Below are 24,809 nucleotides of genomic sequence, written 5' to 3' on the forward strand. Positions count from 1 at the left end.
CAACTTTGAAGCAGTGCAAGTCACAAACTAAATAGTGTCATTGGATTATAGTCCACAGGAAATCCATGAGCACATTATTAATATACATAAGAAATGGGGCACAGTGGGTTAAACTGCTCTCTGCAGTGCTGGCACCTCATTATGGGAGCCGATTCGTGTCTCTGCTACTCCACTTCCAATCCAGCTCTCTGCTAATGTACCTGGGAAAAGAAGCAGAAGATGACCCAAGTATTTGGGCCCCTGCCACCCACATGGGAGACCTGCATTGAAGCGCTTGGCTCCTGGCTTTGGTCTGGCCCAGCCCAAGCTGTTGCAACACCTGGGGAGTGAACCAGTGGTTGAAAGTCCTCTGTCATTTCCCCTCTCTCTGTAACTCTGCCTTTCAAATAAATGAATAAATATTTAACAAATAAATAATAGGGTAAGTAAATAAATGGAGAAGACAGGACAGCTGTTCCTTACAGAATTACAATTAATCAAGGTGTAATAAACCTCACAAGATACTTATTAATTACAAAGAGAAAAATAGTAATTTACAGTGAAGCAACCTGGCAGGTACCATTTCCCCAGAGGAATCAGGATTAAAATCACCAGTAATAAGACATTTCACCAACCAGCACTCTGACCCCAGAATCAGCTAAGGCATTCAGATCCGGCTGAGAAGCCCATGAGAGCAGTTCAGGCATGTAAAGCCAAGACCTTGTGGGCAGAAATGATCTACATGAAGGATCTCTGTGAGTGAGATCCCAGTGGAAAGAAGGGACCATCAAAGAAAGAAGTGCTTTTGTCTGAAGGGAGGAGAGAACTTCCACTTTGCTTATGGCCTTGTTCAAATACTGATGGAGTTTGTGGACTCAAAAGGCTTCCATAGCCTTGGCAGCTCATGACAAGAGCCTCGGGTGATCACTGACGTCATAAATAAGAGTGTCAGTTGTTAAATCAACAACAGGAGTCACTGTGCACTTGATCCCCAGGTAGGGCCTCTGTCCTTAATGTGCTATGTGAATTAACGGTATAACTAGTACTCAAACAGTACTTTATACTTTGTGTGTCTGTGTGGGTGCAAACTGTGGAAATCTTTATGTAGTATAGAGTTGGTCTTCTGTATATAATTAAAAGCAAATCTTAATGAAGAATGCAATGGGAGGGGGCGCAGGAGTGGGGGTGGGAGGGCAGGTGAGGGGGGGAAGAACCGCTATATTCCTAAAGCTCTACCTATGAAATTTGTATTCATTAAATAAAAGCTTTGTTAAAAAAAATAAAACGAGACATTTCACGAGCACATCACAAGACTGCAACATCCCTTTCTGTAGCATTTGAGCCAAAAAACGCACAGCCCTGACCTAATCATGCGAAATATCAGACAAACCTACAGAATCACTGCTCAAGGGTCTAAGGGTGAGTTCTAGGATTAGATGACGTTAATTTCCTGGTTTTGATCTTTGAACCGGCTAACAGCGGACGTGCGGTGAAAGGGAATTCTTCAGTTTATTTCTGTAACTCTGCAAACATTCCACGTAAAACCCACTCAAACTCGATCGTCCCTCTGTACACGCTCCGGTAGCCCGGAGCGGCCCAGACCGAGCGGGGCGGAGTCTGAGGCGGCGGCGCGCAGGCTTCCCAGCGGGCCGCGGGGCGCGCCTCGCGAAGCGGCGGCGATTGGGCCCGGGGGCGGGCCGTAGCGCGGGCCGGAAGCGGCGGTGCGCCGCGGCGGGGAGGCTCTCCGAGGTGGCGGGGCTGGACGCACAGAGCCCTGTGTCCCGCTCCTCTGACAGCCACCGGAGCGGACGGCCGTCGCCATGTCGTCGGTGAGCCCCATCCAGATCCCCAGCCCCCTCCCGCTGCTGCTGACCCACGAGGGCGTCTTGCTGCCCGGTTCCACCATCCGCACCAGCGTGGACTCGGCCCGCAACCTGCAGCTGGTGCGGAGCCGCCTGCTCAAGGGCACGTCGTTGCAGAGTACCATCCTGGGCGTCATCCCCAACACGCCCGACCCGGCCAGCGACACGCAGGACCTGCCGCCGCTGCACAGGTAGGCCGGGCAGCCCTGGGGGCGGCGGGGACCTGGCCGCGGGGCTCTGGGCGGCTTTCGCGGCTTGGCGGTGACCCTGCGGTCTCTGCGCGTGAAGAACGGGGATGCCGTGTAGCTGCCGGCTGACGGTTCGGGAGATAATTGGCGCTCTAGTGCCTGACACCTGCAGGAAAGCACCTGCCTCTGCTGCTGATGCGGTGCCAGTCCCGCTGTCCTCCGGCTTCAGGCGCCGGCTCTCCCCTCTGCCTGGTCTCTCCCTTTTTTCTTTCCCTGCCTGCTTTTCCCCGTATTTGGCTTTCTCGGCCTCCTGCGCCTCCTTCCGGTGCCATCCCGAAACCGCACCAGCCGGCCCATGAACTTTTGGCTGTCTGCTCCACACTCCCTGCCACTCTTTCTCTCCTCTTCCTAGTGCTTCTCTTTTCCTTCTTTAAAGGGCCGCTCCTGCTGGCAGTTGCCCTGGTCTCCCTTTCTGGAACATTCCTGGCGTCTCACCTCTGCTCCTTCTCTCCTATCTGAACATTGCTTCGCCTGGGCCTCGGGCTTACTGCTGTGCCCTGTGCCATGGCCCCAGGTGTGTGACCCTGGGTGAGATTTAACCTGTGGGTGTCTCTTCCTTCATCTGCAATTTGGACAGTCACAGCATTCATTTTGTCCAGTGTATCATGAGAATTAAACAATGTGTGAGGTCTGCTTTGCACCCCGCTCTGTCTGGTTTTGTCAGGTGCATACAGCCACAGGAGAGCCCTAGAAATGCGGCAGGTCCAAGCTGAGCGGCTGGAGTGGCCCGTTGTCAACACTGTGCTGGGTCTGCCCAGAGTGTTCGCACTGGAAGTCCTGTGTCCCAGGAATTCTCTCAGTCCCAGGCGAACTGGGGCAGTCTGCTACTCCAGCTGCCATCTGGGAGTGTACAGCACACACTGTGTAAAAATGTTCTGTTCATCAGTAAATTCTACAGGGAATTTACTTGGGTTAAATAAATTAACAATTCACCCGCTTTTCCTTTATAACGAGGCTACCAGAAAAGCAGACATGGCTCATATTATGTTTTTGTGTTAACAGTTATATTAACAATTAACATCCTATATTAACAATTATATTAACAATTAACATGCTATATTTACAAGTCACCCTCTTTTCCTTTATAACGAGGCTACCAGAAAAGCAGACGTGCCCCACGTTATGTTGTGGTTGACAACGCTGGTATATAGGATGCTCTGAGCCAGTGTTGTCGTCACACTCACCACCCCAGCCCCTGCCTCCTGTGTAGTAGAGCTATTCCTCCTCCTGCAGTCACCCTGCTTTTTAAATCAGGCATTCCTTGGGGCAGCCTCATGGCACAGCCGGTTAAGCCACTGCTTGAGATGCTGGCATCCCATATGGCCACCAGTTCGTGCCCTGGCTGCTCCACCTCCAATCCAGCTCTCTGCTATAGCCTGGAAAAGCAGTGGAAGATGGCCCAAGTACTTGGGCCCTTGCCACCCACATTAGAGACCTGGAAGAAGCTCCTGGCTTCAACCTGGCCCAGCGCTGGCCATGGCGGCCATATAGGGAGTGAACCAGTGGATGGAAAACCTCTCTCTTTCCTTCTCTCCCACTCTGTAGCTCTGACTTTCAAATAAAGAAATAACTCCTAAAAAAGAAAGAAAGAAAAAAATTTCCGTATTCCTGACTGCATGATTTCAGGAGAGTTAAAAGGGCCTTATTTTAACTCAAAATCTTGTGACTGTGCTTTTCTTTGGGGAGTGGAGGTAGGGTTTGTCCATAGCTTTCTTCGGATTTTCGCAAGTTCATGGTAACTCCTTAAAAAACAACCACCAGGGGCCAGTGCTGTGGTTGTCCGCCTGCTGTGCCGGCATCCCCTGTGGGCTCCGGTTCAAGTCCCGGCTTTCCTCTTGATTCAGCTCTTTGTTGATGGCCTGGGAAAGCAGCGGAGGGCGGCCCAAGTGCTTGGGTCCCTATACCCGCATGGGAGAAGGAAGCTCCTGGCTTCAGATGGGCCTAGCTCTGGCCATGGCAGCCATTTGGCGAGTGAACCAGCAGATGGAAGACCTTTCTCTGTGTCTGTTCCTCTCTGAGTAGCTCTACCTCTCAAATAAATAAGTAAAATCTTAAAAAACAAACAAACAAACACTAGCCCTCCCCACCAAGTCCAGTATTCATGTGGGAAAAAGCTGGTTTTTCTCAACGTGGCAAACGTGCCTGCTCGCATCTGGTCTGCTTTGGGCATTGCCCGCGTGGAGCTGGGTGCTCCTCGGGTGTCCTTACTCTTACAGATGCCGTATGGGTTCTGGCCTCCCTGCATGTGACAGACCCAGTTATTTCCCCCAAAGTTTTTGGCTGTCAGTGCCCATTTGCCTGTTGAAGGCAAGGGGGCTGCTTGTGATTAACACTTAAAAAAAATCCTCTGGGACAGTAGGTCTTAAAAGTAGATTTAGTTGTATTTTAGGTTTGGGTTCTGTTTGTTGGCATTCTGGCAAGGTGTTGTGAAGTTTGAAATTTTCATGTTAATCATCTTAATCCCTCCAAACAACAAGAATTAACTTCTTTCCCCCAGAAGTCATCACTGATACTCAGGCACTGCATAACCTGTGTTTCTGATGTTCGTATTGTTGCCTTTGTTTTAAATGAATAACCAGGTTAAAATTTAGTTGCTTAAATTAGGAAGCATACATTGAAAAGTCTTCATAGAGTTCTGGCACTCTAAGAATCCACTGGAGCATCCGGGTACCCTAGAAATAGTGTTTGCTCTTTGAAAAGTCTGTAGCAGGAGTGCACTATAATTCCTTGGTAATGGAGTCCAAAGTCTTTTTTCCCTATCGTGGCCTTCAAGATGCTCTTTACTTAAAACAAGAACAGAACTGTAATAGTACAAGTACTGAGTTATCCGTAGCATACGTCTGTTTCGATTCCCAAGTCTGTCCCTCCCCGTTTACCTGCTTTTCCTGGTGGTAGCTGCACAGTAGAGGTGAGGGACTGTGCTCCTGTTGCTCGCTCCCTTCACACCATCCCGGTGACACTGGCCGTGGTCTTCAAGGAGCGGTGGATGTTGACTCACTGTGCCACACACTGGTGTGCATGAGCGTGGCAGCCTTCTTAAAGCGAGGGCTCTTAATTGTCCCTGCAGCGTGGAACTTGGCTCCCATGCCAGCGCAGGACACCTGCACCTCTTTGCTGAGTTGTTTCCAGTGGCTCCTGAGTGACCCATTGTTTTCTTAGTGAAAATGGATAATAATTTAGCGGTGTGTGTACAATATCCTTTTGTGCATTTCAAGATGGTCACCCAGTCCTTCAGCCTTAGCTTTTTGAGGCCACACGACTTCATTTCCTCATACTGGCAATTTCTCAATCTCTCTTTGTTTGCTGCCTTTCTGCTTCCTCTATGAGAATCCAAATCAGTTCCACCAGCATTTTTCTAACAAAATATTAATTCTGTATATGTAGCAGATGAAAAGTTTCATAATTTGGACCAGGTCTTTGTCCATGCATTACTCCTGTTTGTGTCTGTTGGCATTTTTAGACATTCAAGAGATAGTACCTGATGAAAGTAAAATTCTTAATCTTTTGTATTATCAAGTATATAATGATAGTTTCACTTAGATTTTCCTTAATCTTCCTTTTTATCTTCTTTGTGAAGAAAGTCTCTATAACTTAAGTTTTTCAGAAGGGGTGAGAAGCAGAATGTGTAGATGAGATGTAGAGTGTGGGGCCCTCCTGACAGGTTCCTGCCTGGTTTCTAGACCATCACTGAATATGATGATCAACTACTCCAGAAGATAGACTGTGACACAAGACAAAGCTCGGAGGATGTCTTAGGGGCTCCTTTGCAGATGTGGATAGTTGTTTTGTTTCCTGAGCTTCCAAAGTGGTGCATCTCTTCCTTACACGCCCTTGAGATGCAAATGCTATACGTTGAGTAGTAACCGTGCTTCTTAGCTTCTCAGCTATCTAGAAGCTATGTTGATAAGTGTTTATTTCTATGCTTGTAACAGGTACAAATTCACTCTAGCCATTGTGGTGGCAAGAGAAAAATGTGTCACAAAACGTAATTCAGGAACCCTGTTGCAATCTGTTAACTCTCCCTGGGTAAATAGTCTTTCCCGTATTGAATCTCAGTTAGTTACTTGTAATAAGGAGGTGATGCTGCTTTTCTCATAGAGACAGATGGAAGTGTATAATGAAATAATGAAAAGCCTTTTGTGGCTGTGAAATGTGCTAGAACTGTTTTACTGTCCTCCAAACTGGCAGTTCTAAATGTAGATTCCACACACAGCAGTGGAGAGAAGTAGGGAGGGCCTGTCTTTCTTCACTGTGGGCAGAGCTGAGCTAGTGTCTTCAAGGAAAGGAATTGTGAGACAGGATTCCCAGAAAAACTCAGGGCTTTACAGCTTAAGAGAAGAAAAGTTTGGCAGATGGACCCGAGTTACATAATATCCTCATTCCTCGTGCTGCCACTTCTGGATTTATCTACCGCTGCACTTGGTGGTTCTCAGATACTTTTGGACTTTTATATTATCTAAGTCAGTTTCCAAATTACACAAATCATACCCATTGTAGACCTTGTTTGGATTTAAGTAATATTTTACAAACTCTGAAGGTAGATCCCAGTTAGGACTTTCAGAAATTCTTTGAACTATACAACCAATATCACAGTAATCAGGATGTAGGTTTACAGAGCTACTAAGAGAAAGACAGCACCCTTTTGGATGTTTAAATTTGTGGCTGTTGCAAATCAAAATGTAGCTTTTTGGTCATACCTAATGTATGTATAATAAAAGAGCTAGAATATTTAGAAAGATGACTAATAATATAAAACTATGTGCCACAGAAGGAAAGTGTTAGATTAATTGAATATTTTGTTTACTTCTAGTTTATATGTAAAACCTGGAGCCTAGTATACAGTGCAACTTACCTAAAGTTATAGTCAAAAGTGCCTTTTTCACAGTGCTTTTCACCCAGAAAGTCTTTCACCAGGTACATTGTTTCTGGCCAGCTGTAATTTCACAGGTCAGGGTATATTTAGCCGGCGCCGCGGCTCACTAGGCTAATCCTCCGCCTTGTGGCGCCGGCACACCGGGTTCTAGTCCCGGTCGGGGCGTCAGATTCTGTCCCAGTTGCCCCTCTTCCAGGCCAGCTCTCTGCTGTGGCCAGGGAGTGCAGTGGAGGATGGCTCAAGTACTTGGGCCCTGCACCCCATGGGAGACCAGGATAAGTACCTGGCTCCTGCCATCGGATCAGCGCGGTGCGCCAGCCACAGCGCACCGGCCGCGGCGGCCATTGGAGGGTGAACCAACGGCAAAGGAAGACCTTTCTCTCTGTCTCTCTCACTGTCCACTCTGCCTGTCAAAAAAAAAAAAAAAAAAAAAAAAGGTATATTTAATCAATTGTAAGTGAATTCAAGTAAGAACCAAATAGCACATTTAAAATCTTTACACACGAGGTTTTCAAACTTTCATGGGAAATGTGTGGTGTAAAATTACTGTACATGGATTTCAAACTTATGTGCACCAAAGTAAACTTTGGTTTTCCACCAACTCTCTCAGGTACACTGGCGTATTACTTCTCAGGAGAGGCATCGTGTTCATCCAGCTTAATCTGTTTAGTTGGAACATCTCTCTTTCAATGTTAGCAGAAGTATTTTATTGCTTTGTGAGAAAACTCATTTTCAATGTCTCCTTTTATCAGTGACAAAGCCCAAATAATTCAATTTATCTCCCAATCTGGAGGCTCTAATCTGTCTCATCTCTGATTTCTTCATGGTTTTGTTTTGCAAACCCCTTAGGCCCAGGATCCGGTTTCTTGTGTGCAGATGTTTCTGTGTACAAACAGAGCTATGAACTCTCTGGGCACTGTGCAAACATGGCCCCTGTCATCTGCAGTGAGTTATAGACTCAGCTGGTCTCTGTTCAATGTAGGCATTGCTAACTTTCTCAGGAAGTCTGAGTTGGTTTATAGGGAGTAGAAACCATAACCCAGTGTTGATGAGTGACTGAAGAAAAGCAGCCACAACACAGCTTGATCAAAATAATAGATAATTGTCAAATAAACCGTTTTGCATTTTTATAGTATGTGATGGCTTTTCTCCTCACCCAATTATACTCCTAATTATTTGGCTGAAGTCATTATTTAAATCAGTTTTTATCTCTATACACACGCTAGAACTGAAAAGGTGGTAAGAAAGATGGTCATAACTTAAAATGAGCTGAGTTGTAGAAGGAAGCCAAAGGTTATATGAAATCCACAGATTGAATAATTTATAACAAAGTAATTTAAGAATTCACTGAAATAGGAGCCAGCGCTGTGGCATGGGCTAGGCTGCTCCGTGTAACACCAGCATCTCATATCGTAGTGCTGGTTCGAGTCCTGGATGCTCTGCTTCTGATCCAGCTTTCTGCAGTGTGCTTGTGAAGGCAATGGAGGATGGTCCAGGTACTTGAGCTCCTGCCACCCATGTGGGAGGCTCAGCTGGGGCTCCTGACTTCAGCCTAGTCCAGGCTTGGCTGTTGCGGCCATTTGGGGAGTGAACCAGTAGATGGAAGACTGATCAATCGATCTCCCCCTCTCTCTCCCTCTCTCTCTCTCCATCTCTCTTTGTCAATTTGCCTTTGAAATGAATCGGTCTTTCAAAAGAAAAAAAAGTTTCCTCTGATACCACATTGCATATTTGTATGTGATTTAGTGTGTTTGAGATGAGTGAGTGCGGCATTCTTAGATGACCATTTCCCTAGGGTATTGAAGCCCTGGTCACTTTAATGTTAGTTTCTTTTCTGAAATTATTGCCCTTTTTATGGTTGAGGCAAGAACATGTTATTTTATTTTGGGATCTGGAAGCATTTCCTGAATGTTTATCTTTGTGCTGAGACTTAAATAAAACATTTTCAATTGTTATGAGGTGAGGTGATTACCACTTACATAAGGTTTGTAGTTTGAGATGTAGGTCTTTGTCTAGCTCTCCTCACTCCGTTGACAGTGTATGGTCTATAATATCTAGCCCCAACTTTAATGCTAAGGGCGTATTAATTCCCAGATCATGATGGCAGTTTGTGAAAAGGTGGATATGTAGAAGTTTTACTGATGAATTATATAATTGGTTTACTGCTAGTAGCAAAAATTGGTATTGGAATGGATTTCTTGGATCAATTTATGTTATTTGTATTTAGATCTATTTAAAATGCTAATATTTATTCTGGTGCAAGATTACTTTGTTCCTGCTTGTCAAAATTTATTCAAACTATAATTTTTAACTACTTTTTCTCTTACATTTTATACTTTAAGTAATCCAAATGTTTGGGAGTTCTTAATTTTCAAAAGAGGAGTTAATTTCAGTGAGGTCCTATGCCTTGCCTGGTAGCTGCTGGTGGTGACTTAACAGACCATGTACTGGGCACTACCCTCAACAGAAACAGTTCAGTTACACTGTAGCTTTCCTTATTTTTAATGAGTTTCTTGGAAAAGCCTACTCTGTAGTGTCTGTTCTACCATAGGATGGTAACACCAGTATTTTGTATGTTTTTCAGGATTGGGACAGCTGCACTGGCAATTCAAGTTGTGGGCAGCAACTGGCCCAAGCCACATTACACTTTGCTGATTACAGGGCTGTGCCGCTTCCAAATTGTCCAGGTCTTAAAAGAGAAGCCGTACCCCATTGCTGAAGTGGAGCAGCTGGACCGCCTGGAGGAGTTTCCCAGCACCTATAAAGCAAGGGAGGAGCTGGGGGAGCTGTCAGAGCAGTTTTACAAATATGCAGTACAAGTGAGTGGCTTGTATTGTTCTCCTTAAAACTCTTTTTTTCTTTGGTGCCTTTGCTGGCCTACAATATGATGTATTTGTGAATAGCAAAATTTTAGGGCAGCATACATTTAAATGATTTAACAGTATTTTATACTATATGAATTTTAATTTTTTTTTTTGGTCTGGGGTTGTATCCTAATCATTCCTGGACATATTAGGCAGTTCATTCTGAAGTTTTTCCAATGCATATTTCTAGAGCTTTCTGTGTAACTTCCAGTGTCTCCACACCAGAGAGTTAATGATTTAATGCATTTCTTGTGAAAGTATTAGACATTTAATATTATAATACTTCACAGAAGCCATTTGCCACTAAAATGTCCAAATTATATCAGTTATATTGCTTCAACAATAAAAGACAACATTGTGCCTGGCAGTAACTGGAAGATTAAGCCTGGCGGACTGATTGTGGACTCATTTAACCAGGGTTAAAAAATTAAGGAGTTGGGCTGCAGGGAGGGTTGCAGCTGTAGGCGTGCCTTGCTTGTTTGACTCTTTCCTTCTGGGTCTGAGGTTTTCCGTCACCACTCCATGGAACAGAAAGCTCTTCTCTCCACCTTGTTTTGTTTCAGACCTTATGAAACCTTTTCAAATTGTATTATAAAGTATAGCCACCTGTTTTTCTGTTGATATAATTCACTGACTATTAACCAGATCTGTGAGTATCAGATGGTGTCAGAAGATCTGGATTATGAACAACCACTGATCATTGGAAAGTGTGTGGGGCCAGTGTTCACAGCCTATGGTATTTGGACTGGATGGGTCATTTGAAGTGACACACTTCTGGTGTGGTGAACAAAAGAGCAAAGTGGAGATTTGGAGCTGTAACTTTGGTAGGGGCTGAAAGGAGAACTTGCTCTGAAGACACTTCAGTTGGAGAGCTGGAGCCAGCGCATGTACTATTGGGGAGTGAAGGAGGTGGGGGCAGGGAGAACTGCTTTTCCTTGCTGCGGGTCTTCATGCTTCCATCAGATGCATCTCCTCAGCGCCTCCCACTTTGCGTTTGAATCTACAGAAGCTTTTGAGATGTGTAAGATTTTTTAAGGACACTAAAATATTGTAAAAGGGAAGTAAATCACTATGAATTTTGCTTCATACATCTAATTTTTGCTTGTTTATTGATCTTAGTCTGTATTCTGTTTTTTGTTTTGTGTTTGGATCTATGTCTGATTTTCATATTAAGTACTTTTATAAATTACATTACGTTAAGGCTTATTATTCCTTTTTTTAGACCTTAAGGTTGTTTCCTATGTATGCTTCTCTTTCATCTCTGTCTATATTTCTACAACTTTCCTGAATAGACTTTCACTAGCCTCAGAATTGATCACCTTCTGGTTAACCCAACCTGTTCACTGAGCTTTCTTAAAAAGCAATATCAACAACAGCAAAAGAACCAGTTTGGGGCATGCCTTTCTTTTGAGAAAAGGACTTCAGTGGCTGTAAGATAAAATTCAACTGCTTGGTATAACCCGAAGCCCCTTTGCTGCTTACACTAGCCTTATCTAGCCTTGTCTTCCCCCAGCTCCGGTTCCTCTGCTGACACCTTGGTTCTAGCCACACTGATTGTCAGACAGCTTCACATACAGTTTTCTTGCCTCTGCTTTGCCTTCTGTTTCTCTGCTGTGACTGTTCTTCCTTCTTCAAATTTGATTTACATAGACTGTTAGTGCTCTTTTCTCAGGGCCCTCACCGCAGGCCTATGTATGTGTACTCATATAGATCTATGTTTACACATATGTATACACTCATATATGTATTTGTGTGTGAGTTTTTTTTACATTTCATTCTGATTGACGGTTTGAATGTAATTCTTTTCCTTCATGTCCTGTGAATTACCTGGACTGTATTAATAAGTGATCTTTAAAACCAACACTTGAGACCCAAACATTAAACCCATTTGGAAATCAGATTTTTTAAATTCACAAATAATGCCAGATTTCATTTAAAAGACTTTTTTTTCCCCCTTCTAGTTGGTTGAAATGTTGGACATGTCTGTCCCTGCAGTTGCTAAATTGAGACGTCTTTTAGATAGTCTTCCAAGGGAAGCTCTGCCAGACATTCTGACGTCAATTATCCGAACAAGCAACAAAGAGAAACTCCAGGTACAGTGTCCCTTTCCTTTTTTTTTTTTTTTTTTTTTAAGATTTATTTTTATTTATTTGAAAGGTAGAGTTACAGAGAGAGAGGGAGGGACACAGAGAGGGATTTTCCATCTGCTGGGTCATTCCCCCAATGGTCGTAATGGCTGGGCTGTGTCAGGCCGAAGCCAGGAGACTGGAGCTTCTTCCGGGTCTCCCACATGGGTGCAGGGGCCCAACCATTTGGGCCATTTTCCTCTGCTTTCCCAGGTGCATTAGCAGGGAGCTGGATTGGAAGTGGAGCAGCTGGGACTCAAACCAGCACCCTTATGGGATGCTGGCATTGAAGGCAATGACTTAACCCCCATGCCACAACGTTGGCCCCCAGTGTATGCTTCTTGAATGCCAAATTGCTTTGTCATATTTTATTTATAAATTTTTATAAACTTTTATGTATTCAGTTATTTTAAAGACAGATAGACACAGATACACAGAAAGGGAGAGGCAGAGATCTCCCATCTACTGATTCACTCCCTTTATCTGGGTTCAGGATGAAGCCAGGAGCCTAGAACTCAGTGTGAGGTCTCTCACTAGGGTGGCAGGGACACAAGTGCTTGGGCCATCTCCTGTTGCTTTCCAGGGTACATATTAGCAAGAAGCTGAAATCAGGGACTCAAACCTAAGCGTTAGGATACAGGACACAGGTATCCTAAATAACCTAAGCCAAATACCTGCCCCCACATTCTATTTAGATCAAGATAATCAGTAGTTAAAATTTGACCTTCAGAAAAGTAGGCAAGGGGTAGATGTTGTCATGCAGTGGGTCAAGCTGTGCTTGGGATACATGCATTCCTGCTAGTTCAGGTTCTGGCTTCTAACCCTTCCGATGTATCTTCCTGCTAATGTGCCCTCGAGGCAGCAGCTGATGGCCCAAGTACTTGGATTCCTGCCACCCATGTGGGAGACCTGAGTGGGGTTCCTGGCTCCTGGCATCTGCCTGGCCCTTGCTGTTTTAGACATTAGGGGAGTGAAACAGTGGGTGGACAATTTCTCTCTCTCTCTGTTTCAAATAAATAAACAAATCTGTTTTTTAAAAAAGGAAGAAGTTAAAAGCTTACATTTAAATTGATTTTAAAGTTGTTTTAGATTTTATTTGTAGAAGCAGTTTTTTGTTTAAATAGTTAGTACTAGCAGTTTGTGAATTTATGGAAAAAGTTAAATCATAATTTTGCAAGGTAAATATTAAACTTAATATGTAAAAATGCTTTGTTGCACCATTTTCTAAACAGGTGGGGCCGTGACCTTCCCCTTGTGTGGGGGCCTGCTGTATTAGAATCTGCATGTTCTGTGTAATATAAATAACTTCAAGGGTGCATTATCTATGATTTTCAGTTCCTGTTTGTTTAAAATGAGATGAATTTTAAAGAAAAATAATCCAAATATGGAATTCTAGATTTGCGTGACTTAATCCCCAGACTATTATGTTTTCTTGCATAGTTTTTTTTATAGTAGCTTTTATGCCATCTGTCTTAGTGAATTTGTTTATCCTCATTGAAGCACCCCTTTTATGAGTTTATTTAATAGTTGGAGCCAGTGGTTATAGTTGGCAAGTACAGCTGATACAACGGGTTGGGTATAGACACAGGTGTGCTGTCTGAGGGTGGACTGGGTTGCTGCGGAGACCCCTGTTGCAAGCATGGCCGTTAGCATGGGTGTCGCACTGAGAGGGTGGGGAGCCACAGTTACTCCAGGAGTCACTGCGGGGGGTTGATTGAGTGTGCTTCTAGTCTCCAAATTGAATATTTTGAACCTAGAATTTGCTTACACTAATATGTAAGTGCATTCCAGGCTTTAAGAGAAGAATTCCCAGGAAGAGTGGACATCAGCTCTGTGGCTTTTGCTCTTGGAACATAAAAAAACAAGGTCCTTTATTCATGGTTTGTGAAGGGGCCTGTTCACTGCCAACAAACCTGCTGATGAATGTAGTCCGGTTGCTTGTGTTAGTCGTAGGAAAGCTGTGAGCTCTGATAGGAACTGCTTTCTGTGTGTTCTTTTTCACACAGTTTCAGTCATGCGCCGCTGGCTGTCTTGGAGCACGTTTCTGAGAGAGTGCCCTTAACTGACTGCTGTGCCCTTAGATCTTAGATGCCGTGAGCCTGGAGGAGCGGTTCAAGATGACTATCCCACTGCTCGTCAGGCAGATCGAAGGCCTGAAGCTGCTGCAGAAAACCAGAAAACCCAAGCAAGACGACGACAAGCGGGTACAGAGCGCTTTTAATCCATTTATTCAGGTTTCTGTGGAGTGAGATTCAGTTCTTGATAAAAATTAAATGAATGAAGAAAAAAAAAGCTCATTATCTTTTATCACTCTAGTTAGTGCTGAAATTTGGCGTTTCCCTCCAGCCCTGTTCCCCGCCTGGAGGTTCTCTGTCCTCCCCGCACCTGAGCACCCCTGCTGAAAGCATGGGACAATTTTCTCACTGTAGAACTTGTTTTGTTAATGATCCGAAGGGATATTTATTGAGCATTTCCTAAGAAGGCTAAGTGTTGTGCCATGGTTTGGCTGACATTTTTAAAATGTTAACTTGAAAATGGTTCAGTTTTCATTCCATTACTCTTTTCCTGTCTTGTAAGCTTAGAGTTGTCCGTCCTCTATTGACCTGATAAAGGTCCACTTTCCCTTTAGTTTTCCCATAGTTGAGTTTTTTGGAAGGCACTTACCTCTTTATTTATTTATTTATTTTTATTTTTGTTAGTGTAAAGAGAACGGATTTCATGTATTTCATGGGTACAGGTCTAAGGAGATGCCCATACATCCCTCCCTCCCCTCTCTCTCCCTCAGTCCCCTCCCTCCCTCCCTCCCTCCCTCCCTCCCTCCCTCCCTTCCTTCCTTCCTTCCTTCCTTTTGCTTTTTCTACTTTTCACTTGTTGAATATTATGGCACGTAACTCTTTAAGCCATATGCTAGTCACTTTGCTCTGTTAAGGAGGTGAAGTTGCATTTGTCCCTGTATAGCATATTTTTGACTAGCTTCATTTACTAAGTAATCCTTCTCTTGTCCGTTGCCTTTCGTAGTGTTTATCTTTGTGATCAGGTCTGTCTGAGGCCTCCTTGGAGCTGCCAGGTGAGGCGATCGTTTCTGTCTGGGCAGAGGTGAGATCAGGCAGATCCTGGTTGTGGGCAGGACCTCTGTAGGCTAGTGGAGATCCAGATCCCTGCCTGACATAGAAGGCTTAGAGTCAGCTTAGCCAGTCCACGGTCATCGCACAAAAGAGAGTCCATCGGAGAGGAAGGGGAGCAGATGCAGGACTCCTCCTCGTGGGGTGGGAGGAGGCACAGTAGGCTGAGGAGGGGGGAGGTGCAGTCATCCCCAGGCTGGGTGTGGTATTCCAGCCCACCATGCTGCGTAAAACCAGCTCCAGAAATCTGAATTATTTTTGCCTTGAGATCATATCAGGGACTCAGTTATTCATTTTGTGCGGAAAGACAAGCTCATGCACACTGCATTGAGAGTCCCAGTAGATTACAGCTTGTCATCAGTAAAGGATCACCAATGTTGGAAGAGAAAGTTGTTCAGAAGTGCTCGAGAAAGTGACCAAACAAGAAGTGATTATTTTAAAATGTAGAAATTGGAGGGAAATACTTAGAATTTATCTAAAACCATCTGCTTGTTATCTCCTTGACTGATTTTTGAAAATGCTATTTTAACAGTCAGAGGACATGCATTAAAAAGAGCTTTTGTCACAACAGTGAAATCACTGATATACTAAAGAGATTTTCATTTTCAATTTTCTACTTTAAAATACTAATTCTATCTACTAATGTGTAAGAATAAAAGTGCTATATACAGTATTTATGGTTTTTGTAAAATACATTTTTATTGACTGCCTTATGATTTAAACTTTTTCTATCTGAACATATTAAATAGAAATTCCACAGGTTAAGAAAATTAATTTCTGGAGGCTTTGAAATTGACAACTAGTGCAACTGGTCCAGTAAGGTTTGGGGTTGATTCATGAGTTGAGAATATGTAGTGTAGTGTTTTTTGTTTGTTTGTTTTTTGTTTTTCGTTTTTTTTGACAGGCAGAGTGGACAGTGAGAGAGAGAGAGAGACAGAGAGAAAGGTCTTCCTTTGCCGTTGGTTCACCCTCCAATGGCTGCCGTGGCCAGCGCTCTGCGGCCGGTGCACCGCACTGATCCGGTGGCAGGAACCAGATACTTATCCTGGTCTCCCATGGGGTGCAGGGCCCAAGCACTTGGGCCATCCTCCACTGCACTCCCTGGCCACAGCAGAGAGCTGGCCTGGAAGAGGGGCAACCAGGACAGAATCTGGCGCCCCGACCGCGACTAGAACCTGGTGTGCCAGCACCACAAGGCGGAGAATTAGCCTAGTGAGCCGCGGCGCCGGCCCCGTAGTGTAGTTTTAAATAGGGTGGAGAGGTCATAGTGACACAGAACATTGCCTTGGTGTAGAAGACAGTGTTGGATTTTAAGGGACAATTTCAGCACCTTGGACCAAGGAGCCAGAGCTTTACTGAATACTGGAGTGATGAGGAAGGGGAAGAGGTGGTTAGGCCACTGTCTGGAGAAGCAGAAGCCAGCAGAAGTCACAAGAAGGAAGGTCAGTGGTGTGATAGTGAGCTGGAAGGAGCCTGACGAGAGATGAAGTGCTGTGAAAGGAGGAAGACTTCTCTGTGTTGAAGACAGAATAGAGCCAGTGGTAGAAAGGTTGGAGATGCCAAAGAGAAATTTTGTAATGTCAGAAGTAAAAAGAATCTATCCAGCCACCAAATGGTAACTAATAGTGTGTATCAAGAAATTAGTGGCTGGGGCCAGCATTGTGGCACAGTGGGTGAAGCCACAGCCTGTGACACCAGCATCACATATGGGCACTGGTTTGAGTCCCAGCTGATCCACTTCCTATTCTGCTCTCTGCTCATGGCCTGGGAAAAACAGTGGAAGATGGCCCAAGTGTCTGGCTTCTGGCTGCAGTCTAGCCCAGCCCTGACAGTTGCTGCCATCTGGGGTGTGAACCAGAGAATAGAACATCTCTCTCTCTCTCTCTTTCTTTCTTTCTAACTCTGCCCTCTGCCCATCAAATAGCATAAACAAACCTTAAAAAAAAAAAAAAAAAAAAAAAAAGGTAGTGACTATCATGGTAGCTCAAAGGAAGGTAGGTGTTTTAATTATTTTTAGTACCAGTTCCTTGAATTTTTTTTTTCTCATGCAAATGTTACTGAAAATTAAGCCCACCTTATGTTGGTCTACTTATAAAATTCTGCTACCTCTTTGTTCTGAGCTTGAATAACTAAAGATGAACACTGTAGCTATGAAAAAGTGTATTCAGCATCAATTGTAACTTTGTGGATAGGGGGGTACTTCATGTCCAATTTATTTTGATGTGATTTTGCTCTTCTGCTTTCTGCTTTAGGTGGTGGCAATACGCCCTATTAGGAGGATTACACACATCCCAGGTACTTTAGAAGATGAGGACGAGGATGAGGACAATGATGATATTGTCATGCTAGAGAAAAAGATACGAACATCCAGTATGCCAGAGCAGGCCCATAAAGTCTGTGTCAAAGAGATAAAAAGGCAAGTTATAGAGGGCTTTCATTAGTTAGTGCTTTCATTTTGCTTAGTAGTGGTAAAATTTTGGTCATGAAAATTTGATCACAAACTGGAAACTGAGTCATCTGTTTCATATTCTCTGATCTTAATATTTACATAGCTAAATCTTTTATGGCTTGCCTAATTCTCGCCTTCTTTGTTCTGTGGAATGTGTTCCTTTCCTTCTCTATTCCTCAACCAGAATCTAATTCTTAAAACATTCTTAGTACTTTTAAATTAATAACACTTTCAGTAACCTTTTTCTCAAATACTGAAGATAAGTGATCCAGTTCTTCTGCCTGCAGTGGGCTATCAGATGTTCTAATGCTGGGGGCCAGTGCTGTGGCAAGCCACCTCCTGCAGTGTCGGCATCCCATATGGGCGCCGATTTGAGTCTCCACTGCTCCACTTCCAATCCAGCTCCCTGCTACTGAGCCTGGGAAAGCAGTGGAGGGTGGCCCAAGTGCTTGGGCCCCTGCACCCACATGGCAGACCTGAAAGAAGTTCCTGGCTTCAGCTTGGCCCAGCCCTGGCTGTTGCGACCATTTGGGGAGTGAACCAGCAGATGGAAGACCTCTCTCCCTCTGTCTCTTCCTCTCTCTCTCTATAAATCGGCCTTTCAAATAAATAAAATAAATCTTTAAAAAAAAGTTATAAGTCTTGTGACTGCCTTTTCATTGTGTGAAAAAATGGATCATACTTTGTTTAGACATGTTTGTTCACTGTGTTCTTTACATATCACTGTTTAATTCTTTGGATTTAAACTCCAGAGGGGAGGCATTATGGATTTCTTTTTGTACAAAGTACAGATAAATCTGAATGACCGAACAGGATGTATGGATTGATTGTATTTTCTGAACAACCTCAGGGATAAATACAAAGCCATTTTTTCCTTTGCATACTTTTGACTTTAGAACTGTATTGCATATATTAGTAAATTATGATGAATCTGCTTGCATGGTTAATAGTTTGACTTCCTGAGGTTCACAGTTAAGAGCATCAGGAAATGTTTATTTATATTTATTTATGTTTATTTTTGAGGGACAGAGGAGAGAGTGAGTGAACATTCTCCCATCTGCTGGTTCACTCCCCAGATGGCCATCATGTCCAGGCCCAAGTCAGGTCTGCCCCGTGAATGGTAGGAAGCTAATTATTTGAGCCATTATGGCTGCCTCCCAGGGTCTCCGTTAGTAGGAAGTTGGAGTTAGGAGCTGGAACTTGTAATCAAAACCAGGTATTTCTATGTGGTATAAAGGTGTATTAATGCTTGTCTTAACTTTTAAACCAAATGCCCACTCCAAGGAGTATTTTATGCTAATTCTGACATTGGTTAGTAAATGTAGAATATTTGTTATGTGCAGAACACTTCGTTAAGCAGTGCCTTGTATTATAGAAGTTGCATTTTTTATGACATATCTGATGTTAGTTTGCTTTTAGGACCAGACCTCATCTCTGATACAAAAATATGTAATAATTATGTTATGCATAGTTAGGCACCTGAATCTTACTGTGGTAAGTAAATCAGCAGATGCGTGTTAACTTGAGATCCTCTCTCTGCGTCTCCCACTTCCCCAGTTTGTAGTTATCTTTATTATAACAAAATAAATGCATTACAAGCAAAATAAATATATTATAAAACCTTGTAGACTTTTTATTAATCAGATGTTTCAAAGCTTTTTCAGATTTATTTAACCAAATAGGAGCTAACTTCAAGAAGCTTGTGGCAATTGCATGGATTTCACATTTTTTACACCAAAATGAACATCATTTAATTCCATTTTCCATGAACTTTTTGAAGTACCTTGTATGCATAATATATCTAGCTAAGAAAGGAAGATGTATTTAATTATTCTGTTACAGAATGTGTGTTCTTTACCACATTTGCTGTGTACTTTTTCTCCACAGGCTCAAAAAAATGCCTCAGTCAATGCCAGAATATGCTCTAACTAGAAATTATTTGGAACTTATGGTGGAACTTCCTTGGAATAAAAGTACTACTGGTGAGCCAACAAAATCACACCTTTTTGCAGTCAAATTGTCACTCAGAAAGGTCATATAAATTCTCATTTCAAATTTTATATTGATTATCTTACTGTTACATTAGTTTTTAGTAATAGTTTTAAAAATCATTTTATTGAGGTATTACTGGCATATGAACATATGTACATATTTAATGATTACAATACAATGAGTTTTACACTCCAGAAGCTGTCTCCACCATGAGGGTCATGAACACCTCCCATCACCTTCCACACCTTTTATTGTTATTAATGACTTTTTTGTTTGTGCAGTGTTGCTGGTGGTAAGATATACTTAAGATATACGCTGAAAATGCAAAACACTATTGTTAGCTATAGACAGTATGCAATATAGTACTTCTCCATAGCTTATTTACCTTGTATAAATCTCTTTTTATAATCTCTCCATTTCTTTCAGTCCCTGGAAGCCATTATTCTGTTTCTTTTTCTTCTTCTTCTTCTTTTTTTTTTTTTTTTTATTTGACAGGTAGAGTTATAGACAGTGAGAGAGAGACAGAGAGAAAGGTCTTCCTTCTGTTGGTTCACTCCCCTAATGGCCGCCATGGCCGGCGCTGCACCAATCCGAAACCAGGAGCCCAGTACTTCGTCCCGGTCTCCCATGCGGGTGCAGGGACCCAAGCACTTGGGTCATCTTCCTCTGCCCTCCCGGCCACAGCAGAGAGCTGGACTGGAAGAGGAGCAACTGGGACTAGTACCCAGTACCCCAACTGGGACTAGAACCCCAGGTGCCAGCCCTGCAGGTGGAGGATTAGCCAAGTGAGCCATGATGCCGGCCTTTTTTTTTTTTTAAGATTTATTTATTTATTTGAAAGAGTTACACAGAGAGAGTAGAGGCAGAGAGAGAGATCTTCCGTCCGTTGGTTCACTCCCCAAATGGCCGCAATGGATGAAGCTGCGCCGCTCTGAAGCCAGGAGCCAGAAGCTTCTTCGGGTCTCCCACGAGGGTACAGGGGCCCAAGCACTTGGGCCATCTTCTACTGCTTTCCCAGGCCATAGCAGAGAGCTGGATGGGAAGAGGGGCAGCTGGGACTAGAACCGGCGCCCATATGGGATCCCGGCACATCAGGCCAGGTTGTTAACCCACTGCGCCACAGCGCCAGCCCTCTGTTTTCTTCTGTATCAGTTTGACTGTTTTACATTCGACTATAAGTGTGTCTGGCTTATTTTATTTAGCATAATACCCTCACCCACGTTGTCACAAAGTGCGAGCTGCATAATACACACACACACACCCCACACATTTTCGTTATTCATTTGTCAGCAGACATTGAGGTTGTATCCATTCTTGGCTGTTGCTAATAATGCTGTAGTGGACATGGGAGTTCATGTATCTTTTTGAGATCCTGATTTCAATTCTTTCAGCCTTATACACTGAAGTGGAATTGCCAGATCATATGGTAAGTCTCATTTTAATTTTTAAAAAGTTTGTGTGTTTATTTGAAAGACAGACACACACAGAGAGAGACAGACTTCTCCCATCCTTTGCTTAACTCTGATGCCAGGAGTCAGGAACTCAATCCAGGTCTTCCACATAGGTGGCAGGGACTCATCCACTTGAGCCATTACCTGCTGCCAGGGTATATGTTAGCAGGAAGCTGGAATCAGGGGCAGAGATTGGCCTTGAACCCACGCACTGTGATATAGGATACAGATGTCCCAAGTGACAACTACTATGCCAGATGTCTCTATGCCTCTATTTTAAATTTTTTGATTAATCTTCATGTTGTTGAAAATTGAGCTGTTCCAGGGCTGGCATTATGGCATGGCAGGTACAGCCATTGCCTGACTCCTGTATCCCCTATGGGTACCGGTTCCTGTCCCGGCTGCTCCGTTTCCGATCTAGCTTCCTGCTGATGCCCTAGAAAAAGCAATGAAAAATGGCCCAATTGTTTGGGTCCTTGCCACCTGTGTGGGAGACTCACATGAAGCTCCTGGCTCCTGGCTTCACCCTGGGCCAGCCTTGGCCATCACATCTATCTGGGGAGTCAACCAGCAGATCTGATATCTCTCTCTATATATGTAACTCTTTCAAAATAAATAAATATTTTTTTAAAAATAAAATGGACTATGCCAATTTGCATTCCAACAGCCAGTGTATAAGGGTTTTGTTTTCCACATCCTCACCATCACTTGTTATCCTTTCTTTATGTAATCACAGCCATCATAATGGTGGTTTAGTTTTGGTTTGCATTTCTGTGATGATTATGATGTTGAGTACCCCTTCTTATAGCTGTTGGCCATCTGTGTGTCTTCATTGCAGAAATCTCTAATTAGGTCCTTTGCTCATTTTTCACTTGAACTAAGTGATTTCTTGCTATTGAGTTGTATATTCCTTGTATTTTGAATATTAACACCTTGTCAGAAATGAAATTTGCAAATTTTTTACATTTAAAAAAATGCTAGAGATTTTAAAAATGTTTGTCCTAAGATAACTATTTAAGCCCCACAGAAAATGTGCCACACATACCAGGTTTCATGATGTTAAATTTGAGTATTAAAAAAAAAAAAAATGTGGCTGGTGCTGTGGCTCAATAGGCTAATCCTCCACCTGCAGCGCCAGCATACCGGGTTCTAGTCCTGGTTGGGTACCAGATTCTGTCCCGGTTACTCCTCTTCCAGTCCAGCTCTCTGCTGTGGCACAGGAGTGCAGTGGAGGATGGCCCAAGTCTTTGGGCCCTGCACCCACATGGGAGACCAGGAGAAGCACCTGGCTCCTGGCTTCAGATCAGCGCGGTGTGCTGGCTGCAGCGGCCATTGAGGGGTGAACCAATGGAAAAGGAAGACCTTTCTCTCTGTCTCTCTCTCTCACTGTCCACTCTGCCTGTCCAAAAAAAAAAAAAAAAAAGCCTATTAACCTACAGAGGACCATTGTGAATGTTTGTTTATATAATCTGAAAGAGGGCCCAGGATGAAGCATATTTGTGTTAAATTATGTGGGGTAAAGTATTCGGGTTAAAAATAGCCCCCACCCCCATCTGGATAGAACCGTTCAGTGTGCTTAGTAATGCATATAGCTAGTTGCTATGATGTGATTGGATAAAAAGATAGTCTGTATCTTTTAATTGCAGAGTTGAGGCCATTTACATTCAAGGTGACTATTGATAAGTAACAACTTGTCCATAACAACATGTCCATTTTCCGTAAATATTCCTATTGTTTACTTTGGATTTCCTTTGTACTTTTAATAGGAGAATTTTTGTCTTCACCTTCTTTCATAATGATGACTATGTTTCTGTGTGTAGTATATCCTTAAGCATCTTTTGTAATGCTGGACATATTCTTTCAATTTCTGTTTGTTATAAAAGGTCTTTATATTACCTTCATTCATAAATGCGAACTTTGCAGAGTTCAGTATTCTAGATTAACATTTTTTTCTCTTAAGACTTGGAATATTTCTCGCCATTCTCTACTAGCCTGTAGGGTTCCAATGAGAAGTCAGCTGTGAGTCTAATTGGAGATCCACTGGAAGTAATCTGACATTTCTCTCGTGCACACTTTTCTTTAAAAGATTTATTTATTTAATTAAAAGTCAGAGTTACACAGAGAGAAGGAGAGGCAGAGAGAGAGAGAGAGAGAGAGAGAGAGGTTTTTCCATCCATTGGTTCACTCAGTTGGCCGCAACAGCCAGAACTGCGTTGATCCCAAGCCAGGAGCTTCTTCCAGGTCTCCCACGGAGTATACAGGGGCCCAAGGCATTGAGCCAGCTTGTACTGCTTTCCCAGGCCATAACAGAGAGCTGGATTGGAAGTAGAGCAGCCAGGACTTTAACTGGCACCCATATGGGATGCCAGCACTACGGGCAGCAGCTTTACCCGCTACGCCATAGCACCAGCCCCTCTCATGCACATTTTAGAATCTTTTCTATATGTTTTACTGTGGAAAATTTGACTATAATGTGTCGTGGTTAAGATCTTTTCTGGTCATGTCTATTAGGAGTTCTAGAGTTTCTTGTGCTTGGATATCCCTTTCTTTCTCCAAATTAGGGAAGTTTCCTATAATTATTTCACTGAAAAGGCTTTCTAATTCTTTCTCTCTTTCCAGACTTTGAGGAACTCTTAAGACCGTATGTGGGGGTCATTTGATAGTATACCATATATCTCCAACACAGTTTTTTTAGTTTTCTGATTTCTTCTGTTTTTTGGTCTGACTGTAAAATTTCCAGACATTTGTCATCTAACTTGAATATTCTTTCTTCTGCCGCACCAATTTTGTTGTTAAGGCTTTCCATTGCATTTTTAATTTGTTCTATTGAATTCTTCATTTCCAGTATTTTGTTTTGATCTCCCTTTAAAATCTCAATTTCATGAGAAAAATTTTCTTTCATGCCATGTCTGGATTCCTTTAGTTTGTAGATTTGCTTCTGATTGCTTCTAATTAATCTTACTATCAATTTTTTGAATTCTGTTTCTAGCATTTCTTCAATGCCTTCATTTTCATATTCTAGTGTTGAAGTGTTGTTGTGTTCCTTTGGGGCTTCATGTTATCTTCCTTATTCTTGTTTCTTGAATTGCTGTGTTTATTTTTGGGCAGTTGTGGAGATAATTGTTGTTGTTTTCCCCCTGTAATGGCTTTTATCTTTGGACTATGCCTCTTTTTATCTTTGGACTATGGCACAGTAGAGTGTCTGCATGTGCTGGATGTGGTCAGGGAGCTCTGTTCAGTGCTGCAGGGTGAGGGGAGTGTCCAAGGTGACACGCAAATTGGGTGTTGTAAATCTCTCTCTTTTTTTAATCAGAGTGGAGAGTAAAGATTTGTTCAGCTCCGTTGGTGTAGTCTCATGCCCACCTCTCCTCCAAGGAGGCCAATTCCTACGTGCTAGCTCCAGGGGGTACAGTACTCATCTGTGCTGCCACAACAACCACACAGAGGATCTGTGCAGTCTTTGGTGTGGGCACAGATCCCACAGCAATGACCCTCACCAGGGAATCAGCCCCAAGCGTGTGGAGCCACCCAAGACGTCTACCCAGAGACCCAGCCACACCCTGCACCCTCACATGCAACCACAGTGTTTTGACAGTCCCAGCACACAAGTCATGAGCACCCAGCCCTCTGTCAGTGCTCCCAGCCAGACTCAGGTGTCTCCTCTTGGCTGGTTGCTAGGGGTGCAGACACAAGCTGGTGCAGCTGTTATGTATGTCCAAAATGGCGCCCGCCCACTCTCGGCTAGTTACGGGACACTGGTGCCAGGTGGTTGGGGAGAGAGAAACATGCCCCCCTCCTTTCCCCTCTAGGTTGGTAGGTATACTGTACCCCACAGGGTTCCAA

At 43.4% G+C, this 24,809-nt stretch overlaps 1 protein-coding gene across 2 annotated transcripts in view; it reads left to right on the forward strand.

The window, feature by feature from the left end:
• The first annotated feature begins 1,582 nt into the window (after positions 1–1,582).
• Positions 1,583–24,809, forward strand: part of LONP2 (lon peptidase 2, peroxisomal) — a 108,259-nt gene continuing 85,032 nt past the window's right edge. Inside the window, exons 1-6 of one of the 2 annotated variants that reach the window (XM_002721344.5) lie at positions 1,583–2,032; positions 9,547–9,781; positions 11,788–11,919; positions 14,034–14,156; positions 17,327–17,490; positions 19,411–19,505. In XM_002721344.5, the coding sequence (XP_002721390.2) occupies positions 1,800–2,032; positions 9,547–9,781; positions 11,788–11,919; positions 14,034–14,156; positions 17,327–17,490; positions 19,411–19,505 (982 nt within the window). In that variant the 5' untranslated portion in view covers positions 1,583–1,799. The remainder of the gene's footprint in view (positions 2,033–9,546; positions 9,782–11,787; positions 11,920–14,033; positions 14,157–17,326; positions 17,491–19,410; positions 19,506–24,809) is intronic. The other variant, XM_017350875.3, reaches the window with a different exon arrangement.

The sequence above is a fragment of the Oryctolagus cuniculus genome, chromosome 18 (assembly GCF_964237555.1).
Source record: "Oryctolagus cuniculus chromosome 18, mOryCun1.1, whole genome shotgun sequence".
Classification (NCBI taxonomy): Eukaryota; Metazoa; Chordata; class Mammalia; order Lagomorpha; family Leporidae; genus Oryctolagus; species Oryctolagus cuniculus.